This window comes from Schistocerca nitens, chromosome 1, assembly GCF_023898315.1.
Source record: "Schistocerca nitens isolate TAMUIC-IGC-003100 chromosome 1, iqSchNite1.1, whole genome shotgun sequence".
In the NCBI taxonomy this organism is placed as follows: Eukaryota; Metazoa; Arthropoda; class Insecta; order Orthoptera; family Acrididae; genus Schistocerca; species Schistocerca nitens.
Window position 1 is genome coordinate 550,109,030 of NC_064614.1, and position 13,813 is coordinate 550,122,842.

The 13,813-nt window shown below is 41.8% G+C and overlaps 1 protein-coding gene and 1 non-coding gene across 2 annotated transcripts in view; one reads left to right on the forward strand and one right to left on the reverse strand.

The window, feature by feature from the left end:
* LOC126254251 (probable ATP-dependent RNA helicase pitchoune) overlaps positions 1-13,135 on the reverse strand; it is a 48,809-nt gene extending 35,674 nt beyond the window's left edge. The window contains exons 1-4 of the mRNA XM_049955296.1: positions 12,910-13,135; positions 12,210-12,317; positions 7,333-7,482; positions 1,816-2,076 (exon numbers count right to left, since the gene is read on the reverse strand). Coding sequence (XP_049811253.1) covers positions 1,816-2,076; positions 7,333-7,482; positions 12,210-12,317; positions 12,910-13,006 — 616 coding nt within the window. The 5' untranslated portion in view covers positions 13,007-13,135. The remainder of the gene's footprint in view (positions 1-1,815; positions 2,077-7,332; positions 7,483-12,209; positions 12,318-12,909) is intronic.
* On the forward strand, positions 908-982 carry Trnas-cga (transfer RNA serine (anticodon CGA)). The gene has a single exon. It is a non-coding gene; the product is annotated as a tRNA-Ser (tRNA).
* Positions 13,136-13,813: the final 678 nt, after the last annotated feature.

Here is a 13,813-nt window from a genome sequence, read left to right on the forward strand (position 1 = left end):
CAATTCAATATTTGGCTGTGAATAAAGAGCTAACCCAGAATATTATTCTTTACAACAGTAACATAGGAAATTACAGATTCTATAACAATGAAAACAATCAATTTTTGACAATATAATTTAACTAGATAGATAAAAAATCTACTCAAGTTTTTTGTCTATCCAGCTGAAGTACAGATCCTCATATTCTGAAAGTCATAATTATTTTATGACAAAAGTAACAGACACTACCCAGTTTAACAGTTCCATGAAAACTCTAGTTTCAGTATGTTACAGCTGATGGATCATGACATAATGGGAAGATGAGAGTTAGCTTACAGCACCATCACAACTATGACAATACAGGCTAGAGAGTAGTGATAGCACATGGAGGGGAAAAATTCTAAAATAAAGGGACAAAGCAATCAGCAAAATTAAGGAAGGTATAATCATCAATATTGTCTTGCATTGTATTTTGTCTCTATCTTGTCTAACTCTTCTGTACCTCTATACGAAGAGAAAACAACAAAGATAAGCCAAATTATTCAGGCTACCACTGTTATCACAACCCTTCTAAATGAGTTTGCTCAACTCTGTTAAAATAATTTTGCTTTATATTAAATGGCAATTCCTTTCATTAATTACATGCGCTCTTCATACAGGGTGAAACTTATTGAACTATATGAAAAGAAACGCAAATTAGTTACAAAAAATGGCATGTACACACTTTATTCAACATATAAACGTCACTACAGATATTCAAATTTATGTTATAATATGCTTGATACACCTGCCATCATTGGCAATGATATGGCACTGACGAATAGCAAAATTCTGCATGTCCCGTTGAAGTGTCTGAACATCAATGCTGTTGATGGAACCAGACGAGATACTGGCAGAGGTAAAGCTGTGAGTACCGGGCGTGAGTCGTGCTTCGGTAGCTCAGTTGGTAGAGCACTTGCCCGCGAAAGGCAAAGGTCCCGAGTTCGAGTCTCGGTCGGGCGCACAGTTTTAATCTGCCAGGAAGTTTCAATGCTGTTGATGATCTCCTGTATGGCTGTTTTCAGCTCGACAATGGTTTTGTCGTTATTGCTGTACGCCTCATCTTTAATATAGCCCCACCAAAAAGAGTCAAAAGTGTTCAGATCTGGAGAATATGGAGACCAATCAACGACAGTGGCCTCCGGGCACTGCAGAACCAGAATGCGGTACCCAAAGTGCTCCTCCAGGACATCAAACACACTCCTGCTTCGATGGGGTCGAGCTCAGTCTTGTATGAAATACATCTTGTCAAAATCAGGGTCACTTTGGATAATGGGGATGAAATCATCTTCCAAAACCTTCATACCGTTCGGTAGTCACCGTGCCATGAAGGAATATTGCACAATTTATTCTGTGGCTGGACTTACACACCATACACCCGCTGGGGGTTAAGAGACTTCTTGATCATGAAATGTGGATTCTCAGTCCATCAATGGGGCAAATTTTGCTGATGATTAACCCATCCTATTGACAGTGGGCTTCATTACTAAACCATAAACATACTGTGCATACCAATTCCCATCATGCCCGGTTGCCAACCATACAGTTTGAACATCCTAATGCAAACCATACAGAAGTTACGATGATTTTATTTCATATAGTTCAATAATTGTCACCATGTACATAGTCAATTTGCTGTGTTAGTGATAATTTAATGGGGAAGAAACCTTTACTTATATTACCTCATAGTAACAACAATAACTGGATAAAACTAAAGAGGAAAACTGAAAGAAGAAAAGCAAGGAAAATGCTCTGCTACATGTTACCTGGACCATATTAAATGTCACATATTCTTACCATTCCGGGGCATGAAGTGCAATTTGTATATTAGTTCCACTGCTGGCACAAGAAAGGCGAGAGTTTTACCAGAACCAGTTTTAGCTGAACCAACCATGTCCCTGCCCTCCAAGAGAGGAGGAATTGCTCGTGACTGGATCTCTGTCATTGTAGTGAATCCCATGTCTGCAATTGCTTTCAAGGTGTTCTCACAGACCTTATCAGCCAATGACTCAAATGTTCTGTTGCTCAGTATCTCCAACGCAATCCCTGAACCTGGCACTGTAGGGAAAGAACACATTTGTTAGAATTAATAATCAAAAAAGTTCCTTATACAACAACAACAGCCAGTACAATACTTTTTTCTTTATTTTTACATGGCACTCAATAAAATCCAAGGAACAATATAGTTTCAAAGGCAAAATTCGTTACTCAGTTTGTACGATTGCTATATGGTCTATGAACAAATGTAGATTTCAGCAAAGTTGCATCATCACAAGGTACATACATAAAACCTAAACTAAATTCCATCCGGACAGGCCTCTGGTACAGATCAACCACCATGTCATCCTCAGCCGAAAGGAAGCAGATGTAGAGGGGCATGTGATCAGTACACTGCTCTCCTGGCTGTTGTCAGTTTCCGCATGGCCAGAGCCACTACTTCTCCCTCTGGCCGCACAGAGGCTGAGTGCACCCCGCTTGCTAACAGTGCACAGCAGGCCTGGACAGTCACTCATCTAAGTGCTAGCCCAGCCTGAAAGAGCTTAACTTTGGTTATCGGAAGGAAACTGGTGTTACCATTGTGCAAGGGTGATACAGCAAGACAGAAAATTTGTGCTAAGTAATAACAGCGTCTACTATTCAAGTGATTAGTTCATGCATCACTTTTCTTAGAATTGGCCACTTTTACCCCATCCGCTGCCACACACAGTGATGTATGTTGCACCGACAGGCCAGGCCATGGCTTCAGGCGTGAGGCTCTGCTGTGGCCACCGGTGGGTGCTCTGCGTCAGGCATGAGACTGTGCTGTGGCCAGCGGCTGCCTCATGTCAGTATGTCAGTCAACGTGATAAAAGCTACTGTTCTTCAGAAAAGGATCCTTGTTCCTTTTTAAAGTTTCACATTTTATGCACCTTCTATTCTGTAGTCAGTGCATGGAAAAGAAGATGTGGAGCCGATGTCCATCTCTGGCATTTATTGAGGTTTAAGATTAGTATCTCTGAACACCAATTTACATCTATGTACATAATCTGTAAACCACTGTGAAAAGCATGCCAGAGGGTTCTTACCATTGTACCATATTTTATGGTTTCTTCATGGTCCAGCTGTGTACAGAGCAGAGGAAAACAAATGCTTGATGCCTTTGTACTAATCATGTCTTCACAGTCACTGCAGAGTAATATGTAAGTTGCTGAAGTATTTTTTTGTATACTCTCCATCCAATATAGGCTCTTGATGATGTCTGGTTTGCGGAGCACTCAACTGTTCAATCATCAGCGCCCGAACAAAGTCCCAATTTTTACAAAGTCTAATTTTTTTACACAGTCCAATCTAGCCATTGTCACGAATGATGATGATGAAATAATGAGGACAACACAAACACCCAGTCCTCAGGCAGAGAAAATCCCCAACCAGGTCGGGAATTGAACCCGGGACCCGGTGATCCACAGGCAGCAATGCTAACCCCTAGACCACAAGCTGTGAACATATGCTCTTGAGACTTTGTAAATAATCTTTTGCAGGATAATTACCTGTAGTCTTCGACCGTCTGTTAATTCAGCTTTTTATTCATTTCCATGATGCTCTCTCATGAGAGAAAGAAATCTGTGATCCTTCATGCTGCCCTTCTTTAAATCCAGTCAATAGTGTATGGTTTTTCTGTGTAATCAATGGGTACCAGGACACTAAATTTGGTGCCAGCAACAGCCTTTACATGTGACCAGGATTCTTTTGGGTTTTGTGAGACATTCTGATAAAAGTCTGGTACGATTAGTCATTGAAGGTTTTACACAGTCGTTTTGATAGACAAATTTCTTTCAGCCTCCCTTCATCTACAGCTGTATGCTTTCTTACACATCTATTATGCTGTTATCACCGCTTCTTTGGAAGTTTCTTTATAGTGAAAGTTTAACTCCAACAGTCCCTTCCATTATGAACTGTTCTAATGTTTGGTGAACTACTATTTAAATTTAACCCACAGAACCTCTAAATGCTTCTGTCCAGACAAAACTTAAGAGTTCCTAACTGGGATGGGACACTACAGCATCTTTATCTAATTTGTTGAACATTACATCTTTCTATTTGTTTTAGTTGCCCTTTGCATTTTAGTAATCATTGTTTCTACAACTGCCACATGGCTAATGATACCAATTTCAATGCAGACTCCATCAAAAAGGTATGATCTACCTATTGCCATCAGTTCTTAGCTAAGTTATTTCCACAACAAGTAGGAATTTGCACTATTTGTTCCAAGTAGTTTTCAGAGAAAATATTTAGTATTTTTCCACAGGATGTTTTGTCACACCCACCCCTTACATAATTAAAATGATCACCATCAATTGTTGTATGTTGAAAGTCTCCTCCAATAATGACAATATGGTTGGGAAACATGTAATGGTGAGTTGAGGCTTTGTTTATGAAGTTTCTGTTTACATCTGGGGTGAGTTCTGTGGTCAATAGGATGATTAAATTATGAGTTTATGCTCATTCTTGACACTGAATCTTACCCAATAAATCTCCATTCAGTTTCAATTTCTATCTCAGTGGGTCCGAATTTCTAATGCACAGCAACAGATGCACCACTTTCATTTCCAATTAGTATATCCTTTCAATATACACTCCCATTGTCCCCAAAAATCTCACTGTTGTCAATCTTGGACTCTAGCCCAATTTCTGTACATAGTCTTATATGAGCATCACTGTCTTTTTTTAGGATTGTTTCGAACTCTGGAACTTTGCTGTGAATGCTCTGACAAGTGATCAGCTGGATTTTGATCCTGTCACCTCATTGCTTCGGATCTTACACAAATGCTTACTACAATTTTTTTCCCCCACATCAGCCACCAGACTGGTCTGATTCACTCTACTACAACCTCTATTCTTGTGCCAATCTCTTCATCTCTGAGTAGCACTTATATTTGACGGCCGCGACTGTTTGTTATATATATTCCAATCTCTATCTCCTCCTACAGTTTCTACTCTCCACAGTTCCATTTCTAGAACCAAGGAAGTTATTCCCTGATGTCTTAGTACATTTTCTATCACTCTTTCCCTTCTTCCTGTCGGCTTTTTCCACATACCTCTTTCCTCACTGATTTGCCGAGCACCTCCTCATTTGTATGATCTCAGACTTGCCCCATGAATCAACTGTTTGTGCAGTTGTCAGGGTCCAGCCAGGTGCAGTTGTTTTTGTAACAATATTTTGACAGTGTACCTCACCATCAGCTTCAGGTTATATCTGTAGACTCAATGTCTTTGCTACATCCCACCTCCTTTCTACTTTTATCACCCCCCCCCCCCCCCAACCTTTCCTCCACTGCCAGTTGCACACTGCGACAGGTGGAATGTATGTATGGTGGTGGGGGCGGCGGCAGCAGTGGTTGGGTGGGGAGATGGGGGGGGGGGGGAGAGAGGAGGGAGGTAGTGCCACTGGATGCTGAGCGCCAACTCTGTTCCCTCAGCAATCCTGTGGCCTGTGACGTGCGGAAGTCACACTCAGCCAATGCTATAGTTTTAGTTGGCTGAATGGTGGGTGCCAAGCATTGCTGAGAGTGAACCCAGTGTCTCTGTTGATAATCCCATCAGCCACTTGCACTTCAATAGCCTCCTCCAGAACACAGCCCCAAAACGGCGAGGTCTGTTTCTTCGTACTTCATGGAGTCCCCTGCACACAATGATAACGGCATATCAGCCATAAGACGGCAAAATTGCCACAGTCCTGGCTTGATGTAACATTAAATGTGTTTTCCGTCCACCTCCAAAAACACTTGCCCAATTAGGTACAACAAAAGATGAGTTGGGGCCCAAAACCAGGTGTTTACTGAATTCCATGTACGAGGGTTGGAACTTAAATAGTGGCAACTATTTACTTACAACCGATACAAAGAGTTACATGCTTGCACCTGATACTGTCCTTCAAAACAGTCACCAGCATTGTGTCAAACCTGTTGCCAGTGATGTGGAAGGTGTAGTATACCGTTAGCAGACCTGTTCTGTTGACGGTGCGAATGAAGCGGTCTACTGCCTGTCGAATCTCTGGAACAGTTCTGAAGCAAATGCCACAAAGCGGTTCCTTCATCTTCGGAAGCAAATCAAAGTCACAAGAACTTAAGTCCGGGGAGCATGGTGGATGGTATAGTACTTCCCAGTCCCATTGACCGAAAAGAGCAGCCACAGTTTGCGCTGTATGCGCCCGTGCACTGTCATGCAAAATGATCAGTGGGTTGCGCAGAAAGTGTCACCTCTACTTTCGCAAAGCTGGTCACAGGTGATGCTCCAAAAACGAACTGTAATACTGTGCATTGGCGGTCTGCTGTGGAGAAACGTAATGCGTTAGGATAACATTATCATAGTCCTAATGAGAATCACCATACTGGGGCTCTGACGCACTTTCAACTTTCGCAGCAACACATAATGACGTCATTCGTTGGATTGGTGTTTCAGTTTTGGCTCATACAATGTGGCCCATGTCTCATCCAGTGTTACAATACGGCATAAGGAAGCCTCTCCTTCACGCTCAAAGCGCTCCAAGTGCATCTGAGCAGTGTCGTAAAGTATCCATTTCTGCATTTCTGTCAAGTCATGCGGAACTCATCGTGGTGTAATTGTTTGCATGCCCAGGCATTCAGGATGCTTCCACAATGGTAAAAGATGACGGACGTGTCACCTGCTACATAGTTAGTGAATTCATATAAACAGTTCTGTGTCTCTTCTTTTTGTACACTAAGCTGTATTTATATTCAGAAACACAGTGCGGGAATCTATTTGCATCCACAACATATTTCACCTGACAGCTGAGGAAACATCCGTCCATATATGGACTAGTGCAACTCACATACTGCATACAACATTCAATCTAAAAAATTCCATGTTTGATGCATTTCGCACTAGTTCATCTACTCATTCTTCTGACATATGTATCAGCCTGTGACTTTAACATTCCACAAGCACACTGCAGACTGGATAGACTTGACCATACCAGTGAATATGTTGCAAACACATTCTGATTGTGGTGGCTGGAGTCTTTGGTTGTCCTTACTCAGGTTCCAGCTTTGTTTCTCACCTCCCACAAAGATTTGCAATTTGAGTTCTAGAAAATTTTAAGACAGTATTACCAACAAACTTCCAAATTGTTCTAGATTCTTCAATTTTCTCTACCAATGTGAATGTGAACAAATGATTTTCTCATTAAATGTTGACTTTCACTGCTGACTCTACCCTTTTACTCAGTAATACATGGTAGCACTAACAAACTATCCACTCTACTTCAACAACCCACAAAACATAATACACTGCACATTTACAACAAAATATACGTACATTTTTTCCCAATGTCCTGGCTATCATTTTCTGCGTTCTCCATAGCTTTATTTCCAGATTCTCTCTCTACATCTGCATTCTCTGCTTGTTCTTCACTATCTTCCTCCTCTTCCTCAATTTTCTTTTTCTTTTTTTTCTTTTTCTTCTCGTCTGCAATGAAAAAATTTAGTTTGTCAACAATGTTAAAAAAGAGTTGAACTTATATGCTATAAAGAAGAAGCAAATCAAACATGTACTAATGTACTAAATAACTAAATCTGATTTATTTGTAGTGAATTAATGGGGGTTGGACTGGGTTGATTTGGGGGAAGAGACCAAACAGCGAGGTCATCGGTCTCACCGGGTTAGGGAAGGATGGGAAAGGAAGTCGGTTGCACCCTGTCAAAGGAACCATCCCAGTATTTGCCTAAAGTGATTTAGGGAAATCATGCAAAACCGAAATCAGGATGGCCGGACGCGGGTTTGAACTGTCGTCCTCCTGAATGTGAGGCCAGTGTGCTAACCACTGCGCCATCTCACTCAGTGTGAATTAACACCCGATAGGTGTAATGGCAAACATTTTCCACAGACTGGATTTCTGGGAAGCAGAATTGGAACACAAGTGACATTTTTATCTACACACAAAAGGACTTTACAAAGCAGTTTGTGGGTTACCAATTTTTACACTCTTGCTACTTTGTTCACCATTCACTGCTAAATACAGAACATCTAAAAACTTGTTATTAATAACAAACTCCATGAAGACACTTGGTGTAGTGGCTGATGAAAGCAGTAGAATGAATAGAAGTTCAAGACTTTGGATCAATATCCACTATCAGCCTTACCTCTGCAAACAAGGCAGTGTACACTGTCTCAGACATTGCCAGTCTGTGTTGTCTCTGCTGCACTCAGTCTTGACTGGTTGACTATTGGGATTAGGGGACTAAACAGGGAGTCATCAGTCCCTCCTCAGTCAAAAGATGGTTCATCTGGTGAAGCAACATCACCGAGAAACTTCATCAATTATGAAATTACATAGGAGTGGCCAAAAGGGGCACCGAAACAATATTTATGCTAGAGCTGAGGAACAATTTGAAGACAAGAGAAAGTGCATGGTTCAGGACAATATATCAGTCACAGCAGACGATGGATCTCCCAGGACTCATCTGTAGCAACAGAGGCATCACCTTTACCTGACCCCCTCCTCCTCCCAATCCAATTAAAGGCTAAGGTAAGGCAGTCATACAATACAGAATGCCTTCTAGCTAGGAGATGCATAACAGTAAAAGTGAGGAGGCTAAAAACATATTGGGGCATTAGTTGGACCAACGATAATAGAGTAAAGTGAGAGGAATTATCAGGTCAGTAGGTGGCCAGGCTACCCATGGCTCTGCAAACAATGGCGGTTGTGCTTCCCACAGCCATCCCATCCTCAATCCATTATAGGCAAAGTTTAGAGTGGAACAGTCTCCATGTTCATCACAGGGCTACCCCTAAATAGAAAATAGGGTGTAGTAGAGAGATATGCTAACTGTAATAACTTCAAGTTGAACAAATATATTTCCAGGAAGACGCAATACTTGACTTGAAGCAACAAAGGTATTAGGGAAGTGTCCAATTCCACCCATCTGCTTTGACCTAGTATGTGGATGGATATGGTGTTATGGGCGCTCAACAGTGTAGTCTTTAGCGCCCAAACGGAAACAACAACGGACGAGTGTCACTAAAATGCAGCAAGTGCAAAAATAGGAGTAAAATTATAGATGAAAGTCGACAGAGGCAGTTTGCTCGTCAACAGTAGCAAAAGGAAAGCAGCACATAATGAGGAGAACTGCAAGAGAACGGAGGGGAAGGGGTTAAAATGAAACACATAGCACATGTTTGGAACAGGCCTATTACAAGAATAAAAAGGAGTGGTAAGCCACTCGGCAACACACTAAAAATTCCAACCCAAAATTTTTGGCTGAAGCCCAGAAACATCACAGTACCTTAAAACTTTCTTGACACTCGCCTCATCATCGGCTAAAATCGAGGGCAGATCCCCACTAATATTAACTTCCGCCCTGACAAAACAATATAAATCACACTCAGCTAAAATGTGGCGTATAGTGATTCGCACGCCACAGGCAGCACACAGAGGGGGTTCCTCGCGCCGTAGTAAGAAGGCATGCGTAAGAGGACAGTGCCCTATGCGAAGACGTGTAAGGGTCACTTCGTCACGCCTAGGTGACCGGCAGGAGGAACACCACGGCTGGACGGTGGGTTTCACCAACCGCAGCTTATTGTCCCTCACCGCCAGCCATTCCTCCTCCCACAATTGCATATACTTCCGCCGCAGCACAGAAACAACACCTTGCAAAGGAATAGAACATCGCGTCACCTCCGGTAACCTGCAGGCGTCCTTGGCAGCTCTGTCAGCTTGTTCATTTCCCCGTATGCCCACATGCCCTGGCACCCAGCAAAAGGACACTTGCTTGCCCTGTCGTTGGAGGATGTACAGTTGGTCGTAAATCAGCTGTTCCAACTTCTCCGCTGGGTACAGGTTCTGCAGTGACTGTAATGCGCTCAGTGAGTCAGAACAAATGAGGAAGTGTTTGCCCTGAGTAAACCGTATCTGCTCCAATGCCTTCAGGATCGCATGAAGTTCTGCGGAAAAACAGTGTATTCCTGGGGAAGGCGAATCCTGATGACACGGTCGGGGAACACGACTGACCAGCCAAGAAAATCCCCCTGTTGGGATCCATCAGTGTAGACTACTGTAAAATCATGATGCCTGTCTAAAATGTTAAAAAACAAAGATTTGAAAGTAAAATCTGATGTACTGTCTTTCTTAAAATTTGCCAAATCTAAAATCAGTGTGGGTCTCTGGAGGAGCCAAGGTGGATATCTGCTCCAACCTCGACGTGAAACATTAAAACCGGCCACACCCATCTCTAAAATGCAATCCTTTGCACGAATCCCATAGGGCCTTGTTGCTCGTTGCCGGTTGCGAAAAAGCCTTTCCAGTGGAGGCCGAGCAACAGTGTGGTATGCAGGTGTGTATGGTGTGGATAATGTTTGATAGGCCTGGCGCACCATTAGTAGACGCCGCCGGAGGTGAAGTGGCGGTTCACCTGCCTCTGCACAGAGGCTCGGTATGGGGCTGGTTCTGAACGCCCCAGTGGCCAACCGAATCCCCTCATGGTGCACCACATCCAACAGCTTCAAATAAGTGGGTCTTGCAGACCCGTACACCGTGCCCCGAGTGTGGCGTGTTTGTAGATGTTGTCGTGTTGTGGTTTGTTGTGCTCTCTGGTGGTATGTTCACGGTTTTCGTTTGTGTGGTGTAACAGGCTCAGTTTGCTTTTGCTCATTATCCAGAATTGTTCGAGTGTCGGCTGTGTTTGTAGTGGAGTTCGTATCAGTGAGTTTTAACGATTTTGTGTGAAGGTTAATTTAGTGTTGTTCGCTGTACATCGTGTGGTAATTTTAGTAAAATTAATCGGTTGTTGTTTTTGTTCAGGAATGGATATGACGGATAAAAGTAACAGTGCGCAGGTCAAGGTAAGTGTTCGATCCCAATGTGTGGCTGTGTTTTTGAGCTATATAGGCCATGGAAGTGTTTGATCCTAATTTATGGGATCGGGAGCTGCTGTTGAGCTATATAGGCCAAGGGAAGTGTTTGATCCTAATTTATGGGATCGGGAGCTGTTGTTGAGCTATATAGGTCAAGGGAAGTGTCCGATTCCAGATGATATTGTGTTTAGAGATTTGGGGAGTTTTGTGATGTCGGTTTTTTTCGTCTTTTGGGTGGTTTTATATGGGGTGGGTGTCTAAATTTGTTTATATTTTGTTTGCCTCCACCCAAAAACAACCCATTTCCCGCGCTTGTCCCGTTAGTGTCATTAGGCGTTTTGTGGAAAGTGTGTGTGTTTGTTTTTCGATGTATTTTCGTCCTCATAATGTGTACGTAATGACTTTATATGCGCCATATTGGAATCGTGGTTTATGGTCGTTTCCGCCATATTTGTGACGTCATGGGTCAAAGCAGACGGGCGGGATCGGACGCTTCCGTATTTCCGAAATGCCTACTTCCAGGTCATACAAAATGTTGATGATGATATCACTACATACCATTCCAACAAACTTCAACAAAAATAAAAATGAAACAAGAATGTCTCACTTCAACAATAAAACGGAACTAACCAGATAACTACGAAAATAGGGGGTTGACAGTGGAGACATGCTTAATATACAACAATACAAAACCTCACATCAATCGAACACTTCACTCTACCAGTAGGCCTATAGCTCAAACAAAGCCCACATTACCGAAAAATCAATAACAGCAATTCCAAAAAGTATAATCTGCCATTTCCTTCGACCAATATAGCTCAAACAAAGCCCTCAATACCAAGAAATTGGCACCTTCATTCTGAAAAGTGGAATCAGACATTTCCCTTGACCAATATTGCATACAAGCAGCTCTCAACACCTAATGACAATGCACAAATAACAAAAAACACAACCACAAAACACCACTGAAACCATAACCCCAATAACTCCAAAACTAAAAACCCCGTATTCACTAGAGCAATTAAAATCAAACTGAAATACAAGAAATATAAAACCTAGCAACAAAAGCCTCCAAACTACCCAGACCAAACATATAAACAACAGAAAAAAAGAGGTAACAACTCACTGAAAACACTTCCAAATCCACATTACAGACATTACTACCCACAGTCAAATAAACCCAAGTTACCACAGTGATAACGCAGACTCAAATCGTCCTAAAGTAGCTTAAGACGATAATGTAAAAGGTCAGTACATAGTCATGTTTTTCACTGATGGAGTGTACTAAACCGTGAAATAGACACTTTCGGTATCATGCAAAAAACTACTTGTTGAATACTTACGTTTATTGGATTCTTCATCGTTTTCGTGTTTCCTTTTGGCTGTATCATTCTGAAGAGATTCTTTTGTCACAAGCGTGGGCAACGTATCTTCTGCACTTTCATCTATGCCTGAAATAGTAATTACACAACTATAGTTTTCTCAGCAGGCTTGATCATGTAAGATGTGAACATCAAGCAACAAATATAAAACTCTCTTGTACACACTCCTTCACCTTATTACACACATCACATAAAACCATGTTCACAAACAACTGTAGTTTCTATCAGTCACTTCACCAGTAGCAGATATAATGGAGAACATGAGGGTCGTACATGTTTATTTCCCCGATGATATTCGGAACTGTACTTCACTTTACAGTAAACGGCATGTCAATATTTACACGTTTGATTTTACAATAATTTCGGGTACAATACAGTAAAGATTAGGTGTCTTGAATGACGCAAACGTACTAATCCGCAGACTGACTGTAAAGTTACACGTAGACAGTACGTTCAATACATAATATGAGGTAAGTGTGGTATTTCTACTAGTGTATACTACCTTTCAGTCAACAAATGTCAAAAATTGTTAACTGATGCACACAGCATGAAAATTAAATATACATCATAGTACTAAAACATATTTTACTTTTCAATTAGTTCCTAACTTGAAATGCACATAAACAACAAACACGAGCTGGATGTAAATACGACGCCTTACTTTCTTCGGTGTCCTGTGCCTTCGTCTGCAGAAGTTTAAGCTTCCTCTTCTCACGCTTTTTTATCTTACGCATCAAAACTTTCTCTGGCAAAGGCATGTTGACAGTTGATTAAGGATTTAAACTTGTTAAACACTGCAACGCGATCACAACATAACCTCCACAGCCCACACGCAACGTCCACTACACGAACACACGTTTTTATTATTGCACCAAAGACATGTAAGCTGCAGAGTTCTGCGTATGCTATTGTCCAACCAGTACGAGCGGCTCCAAGTCCAAAGAGTTTCAGCAGCAAGAGGTTCTATAGCGTGGAAAGCAAGCGTCACGCTCGGATTATTAGAAAGTAAGGTCAAAATGATGTGTACACGGTGCGACCATGAAACAGGCGCCATATTCATTTGACGAATTTCTTTTGTCATGTTTCGCAGAAAGACTTGTAAACTGTTTCAAGGCAACAGTACACTGGATATTATTCACAAAAGTCAAGCTTGGCTCGATTTCTTATAATTACATATCAATAATGACACATCAGCGACACAAGCCACTGCAAGATGAACAACACTAAGTATCAGAGGTAGCGCAACTAGTGTAGCGCTACAGATTGTGGCTTTCTGTAGTTCCATTGTCCGCTACCGTTCACACATGATGCCACAAATTTTACATAGTTGCACAACTTACAATATAGCGTCAGTTGAAATCATGTGGGAGGGTATGAATTTTATAGTGAACGTTGTGGCATTAGAGCTGTGACAAGAGGTAAGTACAAGGAAGACGAAACCCAAATGTTGAATCCGAAAATACATTTCGCACACGGATAAATCAAGGGCTACAAACACATTTATAACAGAATTAACACTCGGACACGAAAACCTTGTCTGCAATGGCAAACTAATGGACAGCTGC